The 20,346-nt window shown below is 44.2% G+C and overlaps 1 protein-coding gene across 1 annotated transcript in view; it reads right to left on the reverse strand.

The window, feature by feature from the left end:
* Positions 1-283: 283 nt before the first annotated feature.
* Positions 284-20,346, reverse strand: part of LOC109641603 (fidgetin-like) — a 31,601-nt gene continuing 11,538 nt past the window's right edge. Inside the window, exon 3 of the mRNA XM_069520683.1 lies at positions 284-6,270. Within this exon, the coding sequence (XP_069376784.1) occupies positions 4,007-6,270 (2,264 nt within the window). The 3' untranslated portion in view covers positions 284-4,006. The remainder of the gene's footprint in view (positions 6,271-20,346) is intronic.

Here is a 20,346-nt window from a genome sequence, read left to right on the forward strand (position 1 = left end):
CTCGTACCACAGCAAGAGAAATGAATTGTTACATTTTAATGAGCGGAGCGACAGCGCCGGCTTCCTGCGCAACACGGATGATTTTATAATTGCACACAAGGGTGACTAACTCAAGGCTCATTACGGCGATTTTTCAGATGGGCTATTTTTTGGCAGGACAATACATTTATTCTTACTGATAAATAAATTCAGTTATTCATCTTTTACGCTGTCTGTCCCCCCAAGAACCTAAATGTGACCGTTGACATTGAAAAAAAACAAGATGTACAAGATATAATCTCCCAAGAAAATGTCTTTAATGAATCGTTTGTTGCTGCTTGTACCTCAGATTACATGAAAATACATTTAAGTCGACTGCAAGTATGGCAACATATTCACACATATAAACAAGTGGTGCATTTGTATTGTATGTATAGGTATGTACAACAGAAACACGTTACACTCTGGTTTAAAGTTGTGCAAGTGTGTTATATATACTAACAATTTATAAAATTCAACACACTAAATAATACAAAATAAAGAAAAGAGTGTGCCCACGTATATACACATTCACACGCGCACAACAACAGTAGTTCACAAAAGATTAAAGCAAATGTACTGGATTATACATTTCTGGGGTCACCATGAAGTCGACCCCGAGTGTTCCTCACAAATCACTTGTGAGTGTGTTTCAGTGTTGTCGCCATGTGTTTCAGTGTTGTCACACACACATACAGGCGCATACTTGGCTATGCTGCAGCCTGCGGTTGCACCATCACCTATTTGTTTTAAGTACAGTCATCTGAGGTAGACTGCGCAAAAACTTCATGGTGTTACTCTCTCCACTTCGCTTTTTTTTCTTTTGTTTATTTTCTCGATGCATTTTTCACAAATGTCCGACATTTGGAAAGATGTAAATCAAATACCACGCGTGTTTTGTAGCCATGAGGTAGAAATGCTTCAAAGAACTCTAGCGTCCGTATGAGGAAAGGGTTTTTCCAAAAAGTAACAAAAAAAAGAATAAGAGCTGGATTTAAACTGACCACAAAACACGGAGCAAACAAGCGTAGCGTTGGCCGGTGTGTTTGGAGTGGTCTGCTCGTCTGCTGCGGGCTGGAAGAGAACGCCTGTGCTGCTGTTGTGTGCTCTGAAGTGCATTAGTCGTTTTTTCTGTCTGAAGGGACTGTCTCTCCAGAGGATTTGCTGACAGAAGGAATTCTGGAACAGATTGTTTTGAGGGTGGTTTTCTGACGGACCACTCTGCTTTCCCCTTGTGCTGCCGCCACGCTGCCTGGCTGTCTTTCCTTTCCGTCAATTCTGCTGACGCTCAGCAGAACTTATTATTTTCTTCCCCCCCACACATCAGGTGCAGCACTGACGATGCTCATACCAGAGATAGCAAAGGCAGAGTGGGCCTGTGCACATGTTCACTCTATGTGGCTAGTTAGACAGCGATATTTAAAATAAAATAGATGCACAAAGCTGATCATTGGTTCGGATAAACAGAATCTCTTTCAGGAAAAAAACAAAAAGCAAGTGCTGCCAGTGAGACGTCGAGACATTTCAATATTACACGAAAACTCATTTAGTGCACATACGATAAACTATTATAATTACTCCCATGCCACAAGAGCTCAAGGACAGTTTCTTAGACAAGGAGGAGACAAAAATACATTCCGATGCAATACAATGGGCAATAGATAACCTTCAGGGATGAAGGACTTAAAGGCTAGTGCCAAAAATGACCCACTCATGTTACAAAGCCTTTTAGTGAACTGAAAATGCACTTAGATTATGTGCTCTTATGTCATCTGTGTAAATATAGTGAGAAAACTGACAGCAAACTTACATGAGTTGGATTAGTTAGTCTGGTGCCTTCATTCTGGATAAAACATTCTTTGATTAATGTTTTCAAACTGTTGTGCTAACTGTGTCTATACCTCCTGGGAGGACAATAACATGGCTGTGACAATAATAATACTAAATGCACTGCGGAAATATCAGTCAGTGAAAATTGCTATGATCAAATGACCTCTTGACCTCTGGCAAAAACAGTAATTTACTATTGATTTTCTATTTTCCACACTTAGAAAATTATAGACATGAGGGATATGCACTAGATGTGTGATTGAAATAACAGGAGTGGTATCCCATTCTATAACCAATCCAATTCAAGTACAGATAATCAGTGTGAGTAACGAGCACCTCTGCATAACACATACTTTCATGACTAGATACCTTTCAAAAGCTCACTTGATGCAGGTTTGAGTTGCAGAGTTGCAGAGTTGCTTGAGGATAATTTTGTCCAATAAAGCATTTCTGACTGAAAACAATACAAAATGAATGATGGCGTATTAGGGCCATATTGAGGGCTGAGATTTCGAGAACAATGTCATGATATTACAAGAACAAAGCTGTAATTTAGTAAGACAAAGGTCATAATATACCAAAACAAAGAAGTACTTTTTAGAGGATATAACTTCTGGATCCAAAATCTTTATTATCAATCATATCATCATAAACATGAAAATCAGAATAGAGTTTGAATTTAGTTTGATTCTTAAGAACAGCTGGACATTTTAGGAAATACTTTTTACTTTCTTGTTGAGAAAAAGATGAAAAAGTTTATACAACTCTTATATGTCCTTTAAATGTAATGCAACAAACAGCAGCCTGTAGCTTAGTGGCATTTAATCCCCTTATCCAGTACAGATTGTCGTATTTTGTTTTATCTTTAAGTATTGGTACAGAACAAAAACAAAATAAACTTTCAAAGGTGGATTTGAGTTTTCTTTTTTATAGAAGAAATACAGAGGATAAAGTAGTAACAACCTTATCATTTAATTTTATAGGCAAGAAAGCAAAAGAGCATATTCCTCAAACTATTCCTTTAGTTCATCTGGAGGTGTTTTTTTATCAGGTTTCTCCATCGTCCTCTGATAAACCACGTGTCAAATGAGCTATTTGAGGTATTTTGTGCAGAAGTTAGCTGACTGACTGAACCCCCTATGCAGCCCCACCATAACATCTAGCTCACATATTACAAACAATGATGATTATGGGTGTTTTGATAAATATACAACTCCCACCACCCTCAAAAACCTGCTCGTCTCTTAAAACCCCCGAACAAGAAGGTGGGGTAACACTGTTTTAAAATTTCAGGACTGGTCGAGAAGAAACAGGAAACGAAAGCAGCTGCTGGGAGGGAAAAATCGGAAAGAAATTATGATTTTACTCTCAGTGTCGATTATGTCAATCCAGAACATATCTAGTACATTCATTGTCATCTCTTTGCTATTTATCCTAGCCAGCTGAGGTACACATAACACTGCTTCGCAAGACATAAACTGCTAAACCGCGGTGGATTCCCCTCTCGGATCTTAGTGCTTTTCGTCAAGATAACTCGAGGTACTGTACAATTCACAAACGCTTTCCTGAGTTTTGTTTGTAACGTTTGTTTGTTTTGCAGACAAAGGATCAGAAGAGATGAGTGTGAGCCCAGACGACTGCCGTTCTGATGGATTACTGCTCTTAGCAAGACAATAAAGAATGATTGACCACCAGCAATGGCAACTGTCAATCTCTGTTGTTCAGACTCACTGCTGAAGTGTTAAAGCTCTTAATAATCATCAGCTCATGCCATGAATGTAGATTGTGAGGCCAATAAAGAAAGGAAATCAGAAAGCACCACTCCAGGCACTTGGATCGCCAAACAAAACTCCAAGAACAAGAACATAACTATATATATACAGACACTGGGGCATCTTTCTTCTGGAGACAACTCGCTTGCATTGTGTAAACAATGCCTGGCCTTCTGGGGTGTCAAGCATTCAAATTAAAACTTGTTCATTAACCACAAAACTGCCAGTTGTCTCATCACATCAGGTCTCTTGGAGCGTCTCAACCCTGTTTGGGAGAACTCGGTGGGCTTGTGTTGGCCTACATGCCTCTTCCTCCAGCACAATACATCTGCCCTGCGGAAAGGAATTGTGGATGCCTCATTTTCTCAAGGGCAGAATCTATCTTTTCACTGGCTGCAGCCAAACATTTTGTTCCACTCAGTGTACGTGTCAATCTCTTTCTGCGATATACTGGCCTGGAATTTACAAAAGACACTCTCAAAGTCCTGGTAGGTGAGGGGCCTGATCTGTCCCCTGGGCATCATCCCTGTCATGTCCATGCCCTGTGCAGAGACATGTAACAGACCTACAAGGGCCTCTTGGCAGAGTCTGGCCAGATCCAGTCCGGAGAAGCCCTCTGTACGCTGGACCAGCAGCGCCAGCTCCTCCTCGCTCAAGCAGTATTTGTGCTGAGATTGGGCCAGGAGCTGGGTCACAATCTGGTGTCTGGCTGCGCTATCCGGCAGGGGCACCAGAACCCTTCGAGCAAAGTACCTGCGCAGCCCCTCATCCATGTCCTGGGGTCTACTTGTGGAGCAAACCACCAGCACTTGGTTGCCTCCGTCCTCACCGGAACCCATAAGAAGCGAGTCCAGCTGGCCGAGCAGCTCCCCTTTCAGTCGGTTGATGGGACTCTCTTCACTGAGGTGTGCTGACAGCAGCATGTCAACCTCACTAATGAACAGTACTGAGGGCTGCCGGCAGCGTGCCACCATAAAGGATGCTCGGATAATTTTTTCTCCATCAGCCAACCACTTGGTGGCCAACGTGGAACCACTGAGCTGCAGGAATGGTGCCCCCAGCTGGCTGGCCAGGCAGCGACCCAGCAACGTCCTGCCGCTGCCCCTGGGGCCAAACAGCAACACACAACGTGGGGTTGGTCCTAAACTGCTGAACATGTCCGGGCGAAGTATGGGCCACAGAACCTCCTCCTTTAGAGATGCCTTGGCCAGTTCTAGGCCTGCAATGTCACTCCAATCCACGGGGGGGCCCTGCTGGACGATCTCAGAGGTCACCATGTCGAGGAGGTGAGGGTCACTGGTTTTTAGCTGCTCTTCAGCATGCCGGGAGGACGAGGATGAGGAGGAGGTAGGCCCTGGTGCTGAGTGGGAGAGGTGGAGACGGTGGTCATCAGCACTTTGCTCACTGAGGGAGGGCGAAGTGAAGCTGGCAAGGGAGTCAGCTGAACGGGAACCACCCAGGGTGGAGGAACCATAGGCCGGTGGAGTCAGTGGCCCACCTGTTCCCTGACTGCTGTACTTCCTATGTTCTGATGACATCGTGGACTGTTTCTGAGGATTAAAAGGTAAAGAGGACTTTTCAGCACTCCTGTCAAAACCACCACCACTGCTGCTGTTAGAGCCTCCATTTGCACTGCTGCTGTCTGCTATCCTGTACATGGGGCTCTCAGCAGAGCTCCGAGACTGACCATAACCGAAGTTAGCATAAGAGGAGTCTATCTCTCCTTGGCCTGTCATGTAGAAGGCTTTCCTCTTCAGTGAGTTAGAGGAGCTACTGCTGAGAGGGGTTGGGGCAATTGGGGTCAGGTTGTGGCTCTGGTATGGGTATCCAGGTAAAGTAGAAGAGGGGGGAAGTGGTGTGGGTGCAGCGATGCCTGAGGGAAGGTATGAGGAGGGGGGGGGTGCTCCCCCAGGGCTGTATCCCGGCCCGACTGAGCTCTGAGCTGGGTAGCCTGCTGGGGGGTAATTATAACTAGACAAGTTGGGGGAGCCTCCGTTGTAAGCTGGGACTAATGTGGGGTGGGAGGGCGGTGGAGGGGGTGGCTGCAGGAGCCCAGAACTGTGCAGTGGGGAGGGGAGGGCAGGGGTAGGGGCAGACTGGGAGCTGTAACTACTGTGCAAGTAGGATCCGCTGTACGCCGGGCCGTATTCCTGAGAGGGCATGGAGGAGGAGTGAAGGGCAGTGGCACTGTGGCTCCCACAGCTGCTGCTGGAGTAGCTGGGCTCGCTCAGAGTGCTGGAGGCCAGGCCAGGGGAGCTGCACATACCAGACACCACCTCTGAGGCCGCTGCCACCCCTCCTTTTCTCACCGAAACCCCCTCTGGAATGCAGCTCATGGGGTAGACGCCATCCTGCCAGGGCTCTGATTCCCCTTTCCGCCCGTTCATCACTCCTGGGGCCTCAGAATATGTGCCCGGCATCTCCAGAATGCCAGAATACTTCTCAGCATACTTCTTGAGCAGGTTGGAGGCAGTGAGGGCTGAAATGTCATCATTGGCCCACGCGTACTGGTAGGTGGTGGAGCGCTGCAGGTGGCCAGGCAACGCCCTGTAGGCTTCAGCCTTGTGGGCTGGCGAGCGCGTGGTGGAGGATATGTCGAAATGCTGTTCGGCCCACTGGCTGTGCTCGGGGGTCCACTGCATCTTTAACCCTGACGAAGAGAACGAGAGACACAGACATGTGAACACACCAACACGCTAAAATCATTGGAACAATAATTAAAATGACAACACCTTCAAATTGGCTGGGATGCAGGGCGGTCAATTAAAAATGTGATATTATCTGGAGGCTTGTTTTTATTTATTCAACATTATGCTTCCTTATATTTATCATGAGACTGGAATAGTTCATTTCTGCAGATATAGAGAATGTGTGTCGGCAGGTGTGGTGCAGTACAGAGGGACAGTGGGACGGCTGGTTACTGCAGCCTGATGCACCCCGGCCAGACCAATAAGACAGAGGCATCGAGGGTCAGTCTATAATCCCCGGCTCATCTGAGGTGGCTGAAGACGGGTTTGAAAAATGTGCTTCGCTGTATGCCACAAAGCACACACACACACACACACACACACACACACACACACACACACACACACACACCCTTGCACATCCATCCCCATCTGCTCATGGTGCATCCAACAGAAACACACACACAAAAACCCCTTTTTTAAACACACAAATAAAAAACTATCTATGCCTGCACTGAAGCGTGCTGACACGCACACGCTCACATCTACTGACCCAGACGGACAAACACAGGCACGCACACAGGAGCTGTAGCGAGCTATGAATTACAACACATTGTGTCTCCGGCTTAGTTCCTGTCTGCACAGCTCCACCTTGACCTCTTCTCTCCACCGTTCTCTTTACCTTTCCGTCTGCATCTCTTCTTCACGCCCCCCTGCTGCCTTCTCTTCCCTCTCACTCTCTCCCCTTTGCTTTTTTCCGTCGTCCATTTTCCACCTCCCCTCCCGCCACGTCCTCTGTATTTCCTTTCACCCCCTTTTACTCTGACTCCATCTATTTCGATATACATCTCTTCTTTTCATTCCCTTTCTGCTCTTTCTTTGCGGCCACCCCTCTTTTTTATTTACTCCCTGTGTGCTTGCCTCACCTCCTCCCCTCCCTCCTTCCTTGCTCCATCTCATCTCAGACACACTCACCTGGCTTTCCCCTTTATTGCCTCAGGAGGCTGGAGAGCCACTGTTTCCTTTAATCCCAGCCAATGCCATCTGCAAACACTGAGAGTCACACAGCGACTCCATCGTTGTCTCACTATCAAAGCCGTGGTGAATCAAAGGCTGGACGGGGCGTAATCACAGCAGCCGCATGGCAGATTGAACCCCGTTTGATTTGACTTAGTGCACACAAATAAAGGATAATATCGGTGTCATTTAGGCTGCTTCCTCCGACTTATTGAATGGCAGTGGATGCATGTGGAGATCCACAGTTGGGGGTCTAGTGAGCCATACCTGCTCCAGAATTGGTTTATGTGTGTTTTTGTGTGAGTAAAGCAGGCCTGCACAATGAAATCCATTCACAGAGGAGCAAATCTTCCCTTCCTCCCATCCATTTATGCTGCAGACGTGCACAAAAAAGGGCACAAACACACTCGTTCACACTCTCACACTCTCATGCTCCCTTCTCCGAGGGCCTGTGTTTGTTTGGTAACAGCACAAGGAGGGAGGGGGGAATCCCCAGACTCCTATTTCCTCTCTGATTCTCCTCTCCAGCCATCTCTCGGCAGACGCCAGTGGCTAATTAGCAGAATGGCGATCTGCTAATTGTGTTAATTTACAACATTTTAGCCGAGGGGAGTCTAGCAGGGGCTGGCGAGCCTGTCACCCTCCCAGTGTAGTGAGCAGGGGAACGCCTCAGACAAAGAACTGAGCAGAGGGAAGTTTCGCATTAGCTGGAAGGCTCCTTTAGAGCTGAGAATATATTATATGGAAATGATATAAGGGCAGCACTTCAAGGAGAAAATGACAAGTCAGGAAAAACTGGACAAAAAAAGAGAAAATTAGGATTTAGGTCAATTATACATTTCACCACAATCCCTCAAAAGCAGCCTGATTACATTGTTTTTATTGGAAAAACAATTGTTGAAATGTCTGAACAGACGATACATATTTATGATTTAGAGATAAAAGTGAAAAGCCTGTGTTTTATTTCTATACAGCAACAAAATATAAAAAAACTGATCATTTAGTTCAGAAACATTCAAATGATCAGTTTGTAAGCATCCAAAACAGGACATTGTGTTTTCCTCTGTTATTTAGCAGAATTACACAAAAACTACTGAACAGATTACTTCAAAACTCTTTAACATTGTGAGAAAGGACATTTTTCAAGATTTATTTCTCTGAGAATAATTTATGGGTCTTGATGAAATAAATCTTGTTTATGGGAGTGGTATTATCCAGTGTTTGCAATTTGGTGCTGATCCAAATAAATATAGTTATTTCTAATAACTGACAGGCACATTATGTGAAGTCTCTTTTCCTTATTAACATATGATCATAACATGGAACGAACAAAAAAAAAACATTGGCTAAATATTGTAGTTGTTGTCAATCAAATCCTTTTTAAGGGCTTCTCATGTTGGTTTCCCTCAGGACTGAATTTTCAAGCTTTATTGTTTCTCCATTAGCTGCTCAGCATAAGATTACCTGAATGTAGCATGAGATTATATGTAACTGAATACATCATGAGATTATATGTACCTGAATGCAGCATGAGATCATATAAACCTGAGCAAGGGGGGCGACACATGGCAGAGGCTCTAAGCCGGATTCAGCCGTGTCTTCAACCATCAGTGTCGGCCTTCTCTGGCTAATCTACAATCCACTCCCCCGTGTGCATGAGGATCTACAGGAGGCTTGAAGGTTTGCTGCTGTGTAACTGCCTCTGTCCACAGTGAGTCTCTGGACTCTGCTGCAGAAGTATCCCCCATCACATGTTATTTAAAAGGTGCATTGAGGAATCTTCCATTCAGTAACATAATTATTGACCTTCCACTGTCAATCGAGGAATTACAGTGACGTTGTCAAGCACTTTAACCTGGTCCGATACTGATTTGATCGCAAAGTGCTGTTTTAATAGTGCAGACCAACAGACTGAAGAAGTGTGTTACAGTACCATGACACAACATCATGTCAAAATCATGCTGTATAGGTATATATTTATATGCAGTCTATGAGTTAAAGCTAGCTGTTATGATATTCTATGATTTTATTTTCTATTTTTCAGATTCCCTGTCAATGTTTTTTGCTGGAATAATACAATTTCAGACCTTGTGACATGGAATTCAGGTTGCTATTTGATTCTGTGTCTAAAGATAAAATTGCCATGGATATTGATTGACGTTTTGAAAATTTGTAAAAGTATTATCATTGGACGCCCTTGAGTGCAGGATGAGTCCTCAAATGTTTTACAGGAAGAGAAAAGACAGAGGTTCTTAAAGTAAAAATACTATTACACTGTTTTCTACATATATTTGGCGATTAAAAATAAATGAATGAAGAAGTAACACCAACTGGGAAAACATGTCTTTTTCATTTTACAGGCCCATTTTTTTGCAGTTTCTTTAGTTAAAAAAATCATTGCAATGTCGCTGCAGCCTTCTTCTTGCAAAATGCATCTTGAAATAAGATTGTTGCAAGACAATTATTAGTCAATATAACAAGAGAAAAAAATCTGCTCAGGGAGGAATAGAGAGGGAGGAACCAGGAGGAGGAGGAGGAGAGGAAAATGGCAAAACGAGGTAGAGAGAGTAGAAAAAATACATGTGACAAAACACAACAAGCTGAATCACACACACTATTCCCTCCCCAGAGTTTGACACTCCATCAAACTCTGATATGTCCTCCATTTAAAGAAACATGAATCTTTCTAATTCCATCATTAATAAAGATAACATATATAAAAGAGTGTGTCAGGCTCCATCAGGGCTTTCATCTCTTCTATAATGAGGTTAATGCAGAGACGCAGTGATTACCCCTGCAATGCAAATGAAGGCCAAATGATAACTTGCACTATTTAAATAAGGTAATAGCGATTACTCTACGTTATTCAAATGAGGACAGATGCTTTGAACTGAGCGCTTTGAACTCACTGCTCCTTCTCAAAAACATATGGAAGAGACGGAGGAGGATTGACTTTGGTATCGTCCAGGGTGGATCCTCTAATTCAATGTGATGTAAACCAAGGACAATGAGCAAAGCAAAGTCGCTTAACGTGGCAGAGAGGGATGGGCGGGGTCGACTGGGTGGGAATATCAGTGGAGGTACACGCTGCTCTTCTTTACTCACTTTGAAAAGACCTCGGAAGTTACGTAAAAGTCCTTGAATTCATTGTCGGATAGAAATCAACACAAAGAACCAGAATATTTTTTCTTTGGACGTTAATATAAAATATCAAATACTGTGAATGCCGGCCATTCATTCTCAAACATTCTCATTTAAAACATGAAAAAGATAAAGATTACTTATGGACATTAATTTGTCCCAACTTTAATATTAAAGTAAATGTGTTTTGTGAATGTGGTTTACAGGAGCTCAATGACGCTACAGCCGTTTTCGCACATGATCTGGGGATGGATGTAAAATTGGGTCAAGAAATTTGTCTTTTACTAATCTCTAAAACAGATTCTGCTTGTGAATGTGCATGTCAACGTTAGACCCAATTACCAAAAGCACTTGAATCGCTTTGTATTTATGTGGATATCTTCTTCTTTTTCATCCAGAGATATTTGTATTCTTTCCAGATTTACGACCAGATAAAGATTGTGCACTTAAACAACATCTGACAAAATTCTTCTCCACCTTCTGAGGCATCAAGTCTGCCAGCACTTTTTTCTTTTTTGTCTTCTCCTCCAGTATCGACATAGAGAAGCATAATCATTCTCATTACACACGGCGTCCATCTGCATCAACAGAGCTGCCTATTACCGTGAGTGTGTGTATGTGCAGTAAACAGCTCTTTAGAGAGAGCTAATGAGCTCTTTTAAGTCTGTCCGCTGTGTGATTCTGCAAGCGGGGTGTCAGAGCAAACTGCCCATTTTGGTAACGTCATAATTAAGCCGTGTGAGCGTTGGGAAAGAGAGGCCGGCTCACATGTTGACGCCGACATGCCTGCACGCACACACACACATGCACACAATCTGACATGAGACGTACAAATGTGCGCGTCCGTCTTCCCAACATAAACAGACACTAAAGACCTTCAAAAAACAAACGGCCATGTCACGGTCTCTTTGAAAATCTGTTCCAGCCTCTCTCTGAAGGAGGAGGAGTTGCATGACAAGCGATAACTTCATCAAGAGAGACCTGTTTTCATGCACCACTGGGGAAATCTAACCAGCCGCTTATTCAAATCCTTATCAAATGCACCAGAGGGCATCTTATAAACTCCAAATTGCTGCACGCGTAAAAGCCTGAACAAGAGGTGTATATGTAGCTTCTGTCTTATTATGCGCGTGTGTGAATTCTCATGCGTGCACATGGCGGCATTGTGTGTGTGTTTGACAACCTCTGGACCACCTTGTTAATGAGTCCAGCACACTGTGACTAAGCCACAGGCTACGCTGTATTGGCACACAACCTACAGTGGAGTGTCAAATAATGTGATTAGGTCCTCCAAAAGGCAATTAATTATGAAATTAGTCATGAACTGGTGTCACACACATGCACACATGTACGAACGCACACACCACAATCAAAACCCTCACCGTGCGTTGATGTCATCTCTCTAAAGCATCCGTTGCGGATCAAAAATTAAAAAAATAAATCACTAATAACCTGTATTGAGTTTGATTTGAGTGAAAACTACATGGGATGAACAAACAAGACAAATGTGTGTCAACAGAATCACTAAATTCCTCTTTCAGCCCATGTCACAGGAAGAGAAGCCGCCACGCCAGACTCCATCCGACGAGCCTGAATCTGCGTCTTTGAAGCCTTTCAGTTCACCTGCCATTACAACGCACAGTCTGTCGCGACGCAACCACAGAAACAACAACAACAACAGATAAGGGAGTAAACAGAGCCGAGTTCAAAGTCTAGACGGCGAGCAGTGACCGGGAGAGATGAGCTGTCACTAACTCAAAGACAGTAAAGGAGGGGGGGGGTCTGTAGAGATGACAGCTCGGAGCAGCAGAATAAGGATATTTGACAAATGACAGCGTCTTTATAAAAAAATAATCAAATATTCATTGTAATCTGCGATCTTTGACCCTGTGACAGGTTTTCGCAGCTTCGACCATCAAACTTTGAAATCTGCAGATCGAGAGTAAAAACAGAAACTCGCCGTCGAGGCTTTTAAAAAATATTAGGGTGTATTTAATGACGACTCTAAATTTAGCCCACAGAAGAAGCCAGTGATAAATCTCTTAGTAGATTCCAGAGGCATATCATCGTCACCCCTGCCCACCAGTATCACATCTTCCTTAGAGCTGTATAAATTGACACTGTCTAAATTTCCTTTTACTAGACAGACGATTGAATGGGTGGGTTAAATGGGTAGGGCACCGTTAAACAAATGCTCCGGATCAAGGAAATTGTGCGTGGCTTCTTTTGTCATTCAGAGAGGAAATTGAGAGATATTCTGCAGGGGCTCGGTGCCGCTAACGCATGGCATTCATCTATAATGCACTCGGCCTGTCCGTCAGCTACTCCATTTCCTGTGACTAGCGCAGCGTGCCTAATCACCCGGCTCCACGCGGGTTCCTTCCTCAAAGACAGCCCTGCATGCACACACCAACGCACACACGGCCGGGCACGCAGGAGCATACACTGACATGCATAGAAGCATCAGGCCGCGCAGAGGCAAACAGATTATTCTTATCTGGTGAACAAAACATCTGTAAAGACTCTCCGCAGCACCGTGCTCGAGAAGTGTCACAACCCTCCACATCTCCACATCTCCTCTTTCATCACTCTGAAAAAGATTGTTAGTTGTTACTAATAGTTCTAATAAGTCAATAAATTCATTATTAATCCATATTGCTTATGTACAATACATTAATTTACACCTTAATAAATCTTCTTTTAGATTTCAAGTTTGTAAATGATCCCAGAGCAGAGTGTGGTTCCTCTACGTGGATTTGAAGATTGAGATTGAGATTTTCCTAAAATGTTCCAGTTGCTGGATGTGAGAACCCAAATGTCCGAGTCAGTCCCCTGATAAAATGTCCATAAAATGTAAAACGACGTGAGAATACAGCAGAAAAAATTCACAGCGAGCACGTTGATGACGTTTCTAACATGCAAAACTACAAGAATAAAAATATCTCAGGATGATAACAAACTTGGAAGAGGGCAACTTAAACATAAACTGGGAAAGACGAGGAGATTCTGGGCTGACACCAGGGAAGATGTGCTGTACACATTAACACGTGGTGCACGTGCACAAGGAAACAGAATAAGGGGCAGAATAAGGTCCAACTCTAAATGTGAGCATAGTCATAGAAGAAACTCAAAATCACAGCTTCCTGATTTTATTTATTATTAAGCTCCAGTGGTTTAGCGGAAAATGACCCTCAGGCCCCCGGGGCTTTTCCCCAGTGTTCCCTATGGATGCACCACTGTTTGAACTGCATGTGTGACAACAGCCTGACTTTGTACACTTATAGAGACAAGTCAAGTAAAGTAAACACCTTGTGAGACTAACATCCTGCTCCGCTGCTGTACATTAAGCCTGCAGAATTTGCCCGGTGACATCAGGAACAGTCACACAAAGAGCTTTCAGGCTGCTGCTGCCTGAGGTGCAGTCAACAGGATCTCTCCGAGTGGCCCCCGGGGTTAACCTGGGGCCGCAAACTATCAATAACTCTCTGACGCCCGGATCCATACCTGCGATCCACCACCACTTTGTTTACCTGTGTGTTCAGTAATTAAAATAGATTTCTGAGAGGAGGCCTAATCCTTTTAGAAATGACATTGATCGGCGCAAGAGAACTGCGGTTGAAATTCTGCTTTCTTTATTTTCTCCTCGACACTTTTTCCACGCAAGCCGAGGGTAACCCCGCCCCTCCCCCCAAAGCCCAACCCCTTCTTCCTCGGTGGAAACTTTGTGAAGTCGTCAACATGAAGGACGTCATTTAGGGGAGGGGGTGGCTGTAGAGGGGTGGCAGGTGGAGATAATAGAAAGGAAGCCTCTAACCCCGTCTAAAGCTGTCTGTCTTCGTAAATAAAATGAGATAATTATTGAGTGAACAACATTATACGCCGACGACGCACTCTTTCTTCTCTCCCCCTCCCGCCGGCGCAGTTGTAAATCTCAACAAACACGGTGCTTTCGGACATTAAGTGCTCACTAAGCACAGTGGATGCATCATATTTCAAGAGCAGGCGTTGTGTGGGTGAGGAGCTGGGGAAAATGGAGTGTAATGGTTATCCATTATCTTATATGGCAACGGCGGCGATGATCATTTTCAAGTGACTCATTTCTGGAAGTACCTATCTATTGGCCACTTGGAGAGAAGACTTTGATGGCTAATCCAAAACAACTATTCAGAGGTCATTTACTGCAGCGGTGCGGAGACACTCTGCACAAGAGAACGCTCCAGCCCCCCTCATTATTCAAATACAATCCTCAGGAAAGATCCACATCACAAACAGCGACGCCGCAGCCCCAGAGTGGGCTATTACCTACACAGCATACTCTGGTCCAGAGTGGAAGCATTAACAATGCATCAACAAATGAATATATCACAACCCAAGTAAGAGTTTGAAAGCTCACAAGAGATATTTGTCATGGGAATAAATAGTGATGCTGGAGTTTATTAACATATCAATGATCCCACTCGCTGAAAAGCTCCACAGTCAATATTTTCTACATGCACGTCATGTAGAGGGAGAACATTCATATTATTCAATCATATTATTTTATTCAGTCCAGGTATTTTTAGAAGTGTGGGTGCGATGTTTGTTTGTGTGTGGTCTCGGCTCCACATGAATGGTTACTTAACACCACACTGATTTCCCCTCAGCAGTTAGACACAAACCAGCCGATGCTCAATGATGCATCGCCGCATTTGTTTGCCGCCAGGCGCTGTGCATGTGCGTGTGTGTGCGTGTGTGTGTGTGTGCATATGTGTGTGCATATGTGTGTGCATGTGTGTATTATCATCGCTGGCAAATAGACAGCCTAGGAGTGACTGCCGGAGTGTCACCATCTGTGGATGCATTTGTGTCTGTCTGCACTGCTGTGTGCAGACAGTGTGTGTGTGTGTGTGGGTGGTTTGTATAGGGATGGGGGCAGGGGGGCTGCACTCAGTCGGACAGTCGACTGGACCAGAACTTCATCGTTTGCAACCAACTCGCTGCCTATAGTACAAACACTGCGAACATTTTAAACAATTTTAACAACTTTACAGTTTCAAAATTACACCTCTAAACAAATCTGCCAAATAATATTCATGCTGAGAAAATTGCACAGACAAATCTCTCTACTTTTAATAAAATTAAACAGAAAACTAATGAATTAAAAGGAGGATTTTAAAGCACCAAAAAAAATGAGATTCTTGCAGTGTATGAAACACTTGGCAAGCGAGTGAGATTAGAGATTAACGCCCACCATGAGTGGTGCAAGTGTGTGTGTGTGTCTGCCTATGGGGTAGGCTATGTGTGGATTACTGAAGAGGCCCTGGCTGGGATAACCTCTACCCCCAGCCTGTGAACTTGCAGGATCCTTCACGGTGCATGTTTGAAGTGTCAAATCCTGCACACTTCATATAGATTCTGGCGAGATCTGCCAACTCTCGCCTTCTCACACTGTGTCCCGATGAAAAATGAAAAACGGGAAGTAGAATTAGTCTAGGACTGTGCCTTCCTCCCCACCTGCTTTTATGTGCCTTTTCTTTTTTAGCTTAAAAACACCTGTGTGGAAATTAAAATAATAAAAATGCTTGGCCATGGGAGAAATAAAACATCAAATACATGAAGCATATGCGTCCAATTAAAGATGAAAACGTCCAATATGTGCAGACCAATAATGAGACTGTAACCTTCCACACATTAATATAAGAAAAAAACATAAATCCTATATCTCCGTCGCATTTGAAGTTGACTCTTTGAATTACATCATCACTGTGCCCTCTCCTCTTCCTCTTCTCCACCTAAACTGGAGAACTGTTTATTTCTATCATTCCAAATATTCACATCAATGGTTATTTATTGGTTAGTATGGAAATTTGGTTTGGAAATGTGGGTAGAGAACTCATTTCTGTACGACACCAATTATCACGGGATAGTTAAAATAAAGACGTTATTGTATATTAAAAGAATAATAACAGAAATAATGATACAGCACCATAGGACGCCTCATCAAATGTGGGATATTAACATTAAAGAAGAGCTCATCAAGGAAGATTTTCGTTTTGGGCCGAAATCTTCCAATGATGTAAGTAGTAAGTAAATCAATAACAACACAACCATATGTGAACATATTAGATGTCAGATGTTGATAACACGTGATATAACAACACGAGTGGATTTGGAGGAAAGAAGGTAGACATCTTGTTAGTTAAGCACAGGTAGAATGTCTGAGAGTCAAAATAGGGTAAAGGTCACAGCTTAATACATTTGATTTAATGACACAATCCTTTGTCTGGTAAACAGCTGAGAGGGGAATGGGAGATCATGACGCCTGAGGCCATGGAGATGGACTGAAACTCTAGCAAAAGCCGCAGCGCACACTGACTCATCATCCGTGCGCCTCTGCCGCCTGTCAAGCTCGTCCTGCAGCTGCTTCATTCCCATCTGAAATGGCCTGTGTGCTGTACATATCCAGCTCCAGCCGCTCAGGTACGTGTACGCGCCTCTGCAGGTGCACGGACACGAGGCGGCGAGGCCCGCACGTGTGTTTTTTAAATCCACTGTGCAACTCGCATTATGCTGGAATTCACACAGGTTGTCTAAACAGTCAAACAGCGGATCAATACGCCCATCGATCGGTGGCATTGAGACTGAACTGGTCATGTCGAGGGGGCAGGAGATTCTCACTAGAGCTCTCGGCTGGAGGACGCACACACACACACAAAAAGACACACACACACACACACAGCACATGTGTATATATAAAGAGAGAGGATCTGGTGTAAACCGCAAATATCTATGTACACACATTTATGAACACACGTGCATTTGTGCTGTCTTCTTTCTATCTTCCTCTCTACCCACTCCAGCACCAGGCTCCTTGGGGCAAAACTAACTACCTCCACACCAACGCCGCCCCGCTCATCTCACAGGAGCACATTCAGGTCCTGTCTGTGCAAGTCAGAGCAGTCTGCCAGCAGTTTGTCTCAAAGTGAGGGCATCCAGTCAGCTCCGGCAGCTGAATATCAAGCTGGCTGCCGCCGCGTCTCCCTGTGCTCAACTGACACAGTCGATAGCTCTGCATTATTCATGGGGACGCGAGGGGCCGATGAGATGGCCTCTCACTGAGGGCTGGATTTCAACAGTCCCAAACTTTACAGGGGCTGGCGGACGCGTGACACCTTCAACAACTGTTTATCGTCAGCAAAAATGACAACATGGCGGTGAGGAGAGGGCAGGGAACTTGAAAGGGCAAATTCCAAGGCAAATTTGTATGTTTTCAATGAGACAACACGTTTGACAGTTTGCAGACAAACAAGCGAGCGCTGGTGCCTTTTAAATAAAACGCCACGGAGCTAAAATAGCCCCACTCTGACAAATAAAGTACATATTATGACTCTCTTGTCAGCTACTCTTGTTTCCTATCAAGTCAATAAACACGGATCACAAAGTTAACATGAAAACCTGATGCGTGCAATAAAGAGAAAACAAATCACAATTTCAAATGTTGCTCGTCCGTGTTTGCTGATTTCCATTACACAGACTTAAGACATCAATTAGCTAAACTGCGTCCATTCAAAAGAAGAAAAAAAAGAATAACAAGAAAGAAAAGAGACGGTTATTTGGAGTGAATCAAACAATGAGGACCAGAGGCAATGAAACACGTCAGGCTGCTTGATATCAGATCTCAGAGGAGAAATTTGATGGGCACCGATGAGCAGAAGGCATCTCAGGAGAATTGGACAGAGGAGAGATTTAATGTGATCATAGGGGACGCTCATCTTTCAGAGAACGGGGTAATAATGAGCAATCAATAACGTCCTTAACAGAGTTAGAGCGAGTGGCTGACAGCAGATGTAAGGCTCCGGCTAACAGGCTACGTCTGATCTCACATTACCGCCCTGGATCAGGCTTTAACACACATGCACACACACATGCACACACACACACACTGTATGTACGTGCAGCATATGGACCAACAAGCACAAACATATGGACACACACACTCTCTTTACTTTCTCTGGGCCTGTTTTTCTCTCACACACACACCCTCCTCAGGTAACACCAGCGTTGTGTCATTGCCTATCGATCAATAGCTGTAATCACATTCACAGGCTATGAACATCATAGGAGGCCGAGCGCCGTGAACACTGTGCAGCGGTTTATCAGCAGATTTCACAGCTAACATGACAACCACGGGTGACACATTCTGTCAGCTGTACTCGTAGGGTAATAAAATAAAACACGCTATTTACTTTATTTATGAAGTAAAGTCTGTACTCTGCTGTCGAGGCCACAGGCGTAGCCAGCATTTAGACTCAGGGTCTCAGTCTGTGCCTGAAAATGACATAAAGCATTATAATACTCTGATTGCTGGTAAGTGGGAATAATTACATATTCAGTGTGGAAATATCTGCACAAAATATCCATGGTATACAACCGAGGCCTAAATTCACCCTGCATCCGACCAACTGCATGACCAGACAATAAGACTTTATGCTGACTTTGTACAGGCTAAAACTAAGATAATCTTATTTAATAATCATCACAATATTTAAGACATATAACTTCAATGAAGAAGCAACATTTCCGGCAGCTATAAAAGTGTTGATTGTGTCGAATGTCTGAGGTACCAGCAGACAGTTAGGGCCACCAGTTATTAAATCCCGAGTCAGATGTGTTGTCAAACAAGGAAAACGTCCTGAACATTCAGACAAGGGGTGGTGGAAATCATGCGTTTTTGTTTACAGCACATTGACGTCAGCGTTGGCCCTTATCGCCAAAAGCTCTCGTATCTCGTCGTCTTTCCACATCTTGCACGTGTATGACTCTTTTTCATCCTGAGATATTTGTATTCTTACAGTCTCACGTCCGTCAAGTTTTAGAAACGTCATCAACTGGTCCACTCGCTCATTGTGTATTTTCCTGCAGTATTCTCATGGGCTCACTCTGACAGTTCTGTACAATTTAACCAGGGGTCTTGCAAGAGACGTTCTGGAAAATGTCCAGAGGAAATGACTTGGACATGAGATCTCACATACAGCCCCTCTGGAAAATTTCAGGAAAACATCTTTGCCTCTTCAACCAGACCTCTACTGCCAGAAAAATTCAAACCTAGCACTTAAACTTGTATTCATTTTTAATCTACGAGTTTAGCACTAATGCATCTGTTAAACAAGCAAACAGACGCCGAGATATTGAATACCTCACTCTCCACTGCTCTGCATTTCCCCTCCAGTTCAGCCTGATCTGGAGTGAGAGGACCGTGACCTTGATAACAGTGTTGCTGCGCATGTTTGTTTGTGTGTTGGCAGCTTCATCCACTTTCACATATTCTCCTCCTCAACATTTCTCACAGCAGCAGCTGTAAGAGAAAGTCTTGTTTTCACTCTCCCACTAAATAAATAATTACAGATTTATTAGTGTGGGCCGCAGCTCCAAGCCTGAGGGAAACACATCATCTGTGCTTGTTTGTCACCTGAAAAAAAAAAAAACCTTGTCTCCAAAAGACAAAGGACGGTCCAGTCTTAGGAGGCACTGACAGGAGGGGGCGATGCTTCAGTGCTGCTTCTCTCTCTCTAAATCTCGGAAATGAAAAAGGCTGTGATTGGGTCCCCGGCATAAGAGACACCCTGGGTGATAAACATATTCCGCTCTGTGATGGAGATGGGTGCAGGCAGGAAGGAGAGGAGGAGCTGAAGAGGATGCAGCCGGGGAAAAAAGGGCGTGAAGTATTTATTGAAGTGATGAGTGTTGTGATAAGGAGTGACGGTGCTGTCCTGATGGAGGGGGAATGTCATTCCATCGCCGGGGTCCCAGGAGGGAGAAGAGTAAAGGCCGAGGACGGTGGGGCTGACGAAACCGTTAGAAAACCAGGCCATGATATTCTCTTTTTTGAAACTTGTGGTATT

Source organism: Paralichthys olivaceus, chromosome 24 (assembly GCF_024713975.1).
Source record: "Paralichthys olivaceus isolate ysfri-2021 chromosome 24, ASM2471397v2, whole genome shotgun sequence".
Lineage (NCBI taxonomy): Eukaryota > Metazoa > Chordata > Actinopteri > Pleuronectiformes > Paralichthyidae > Paralichthys > Paralichthys olivaceus.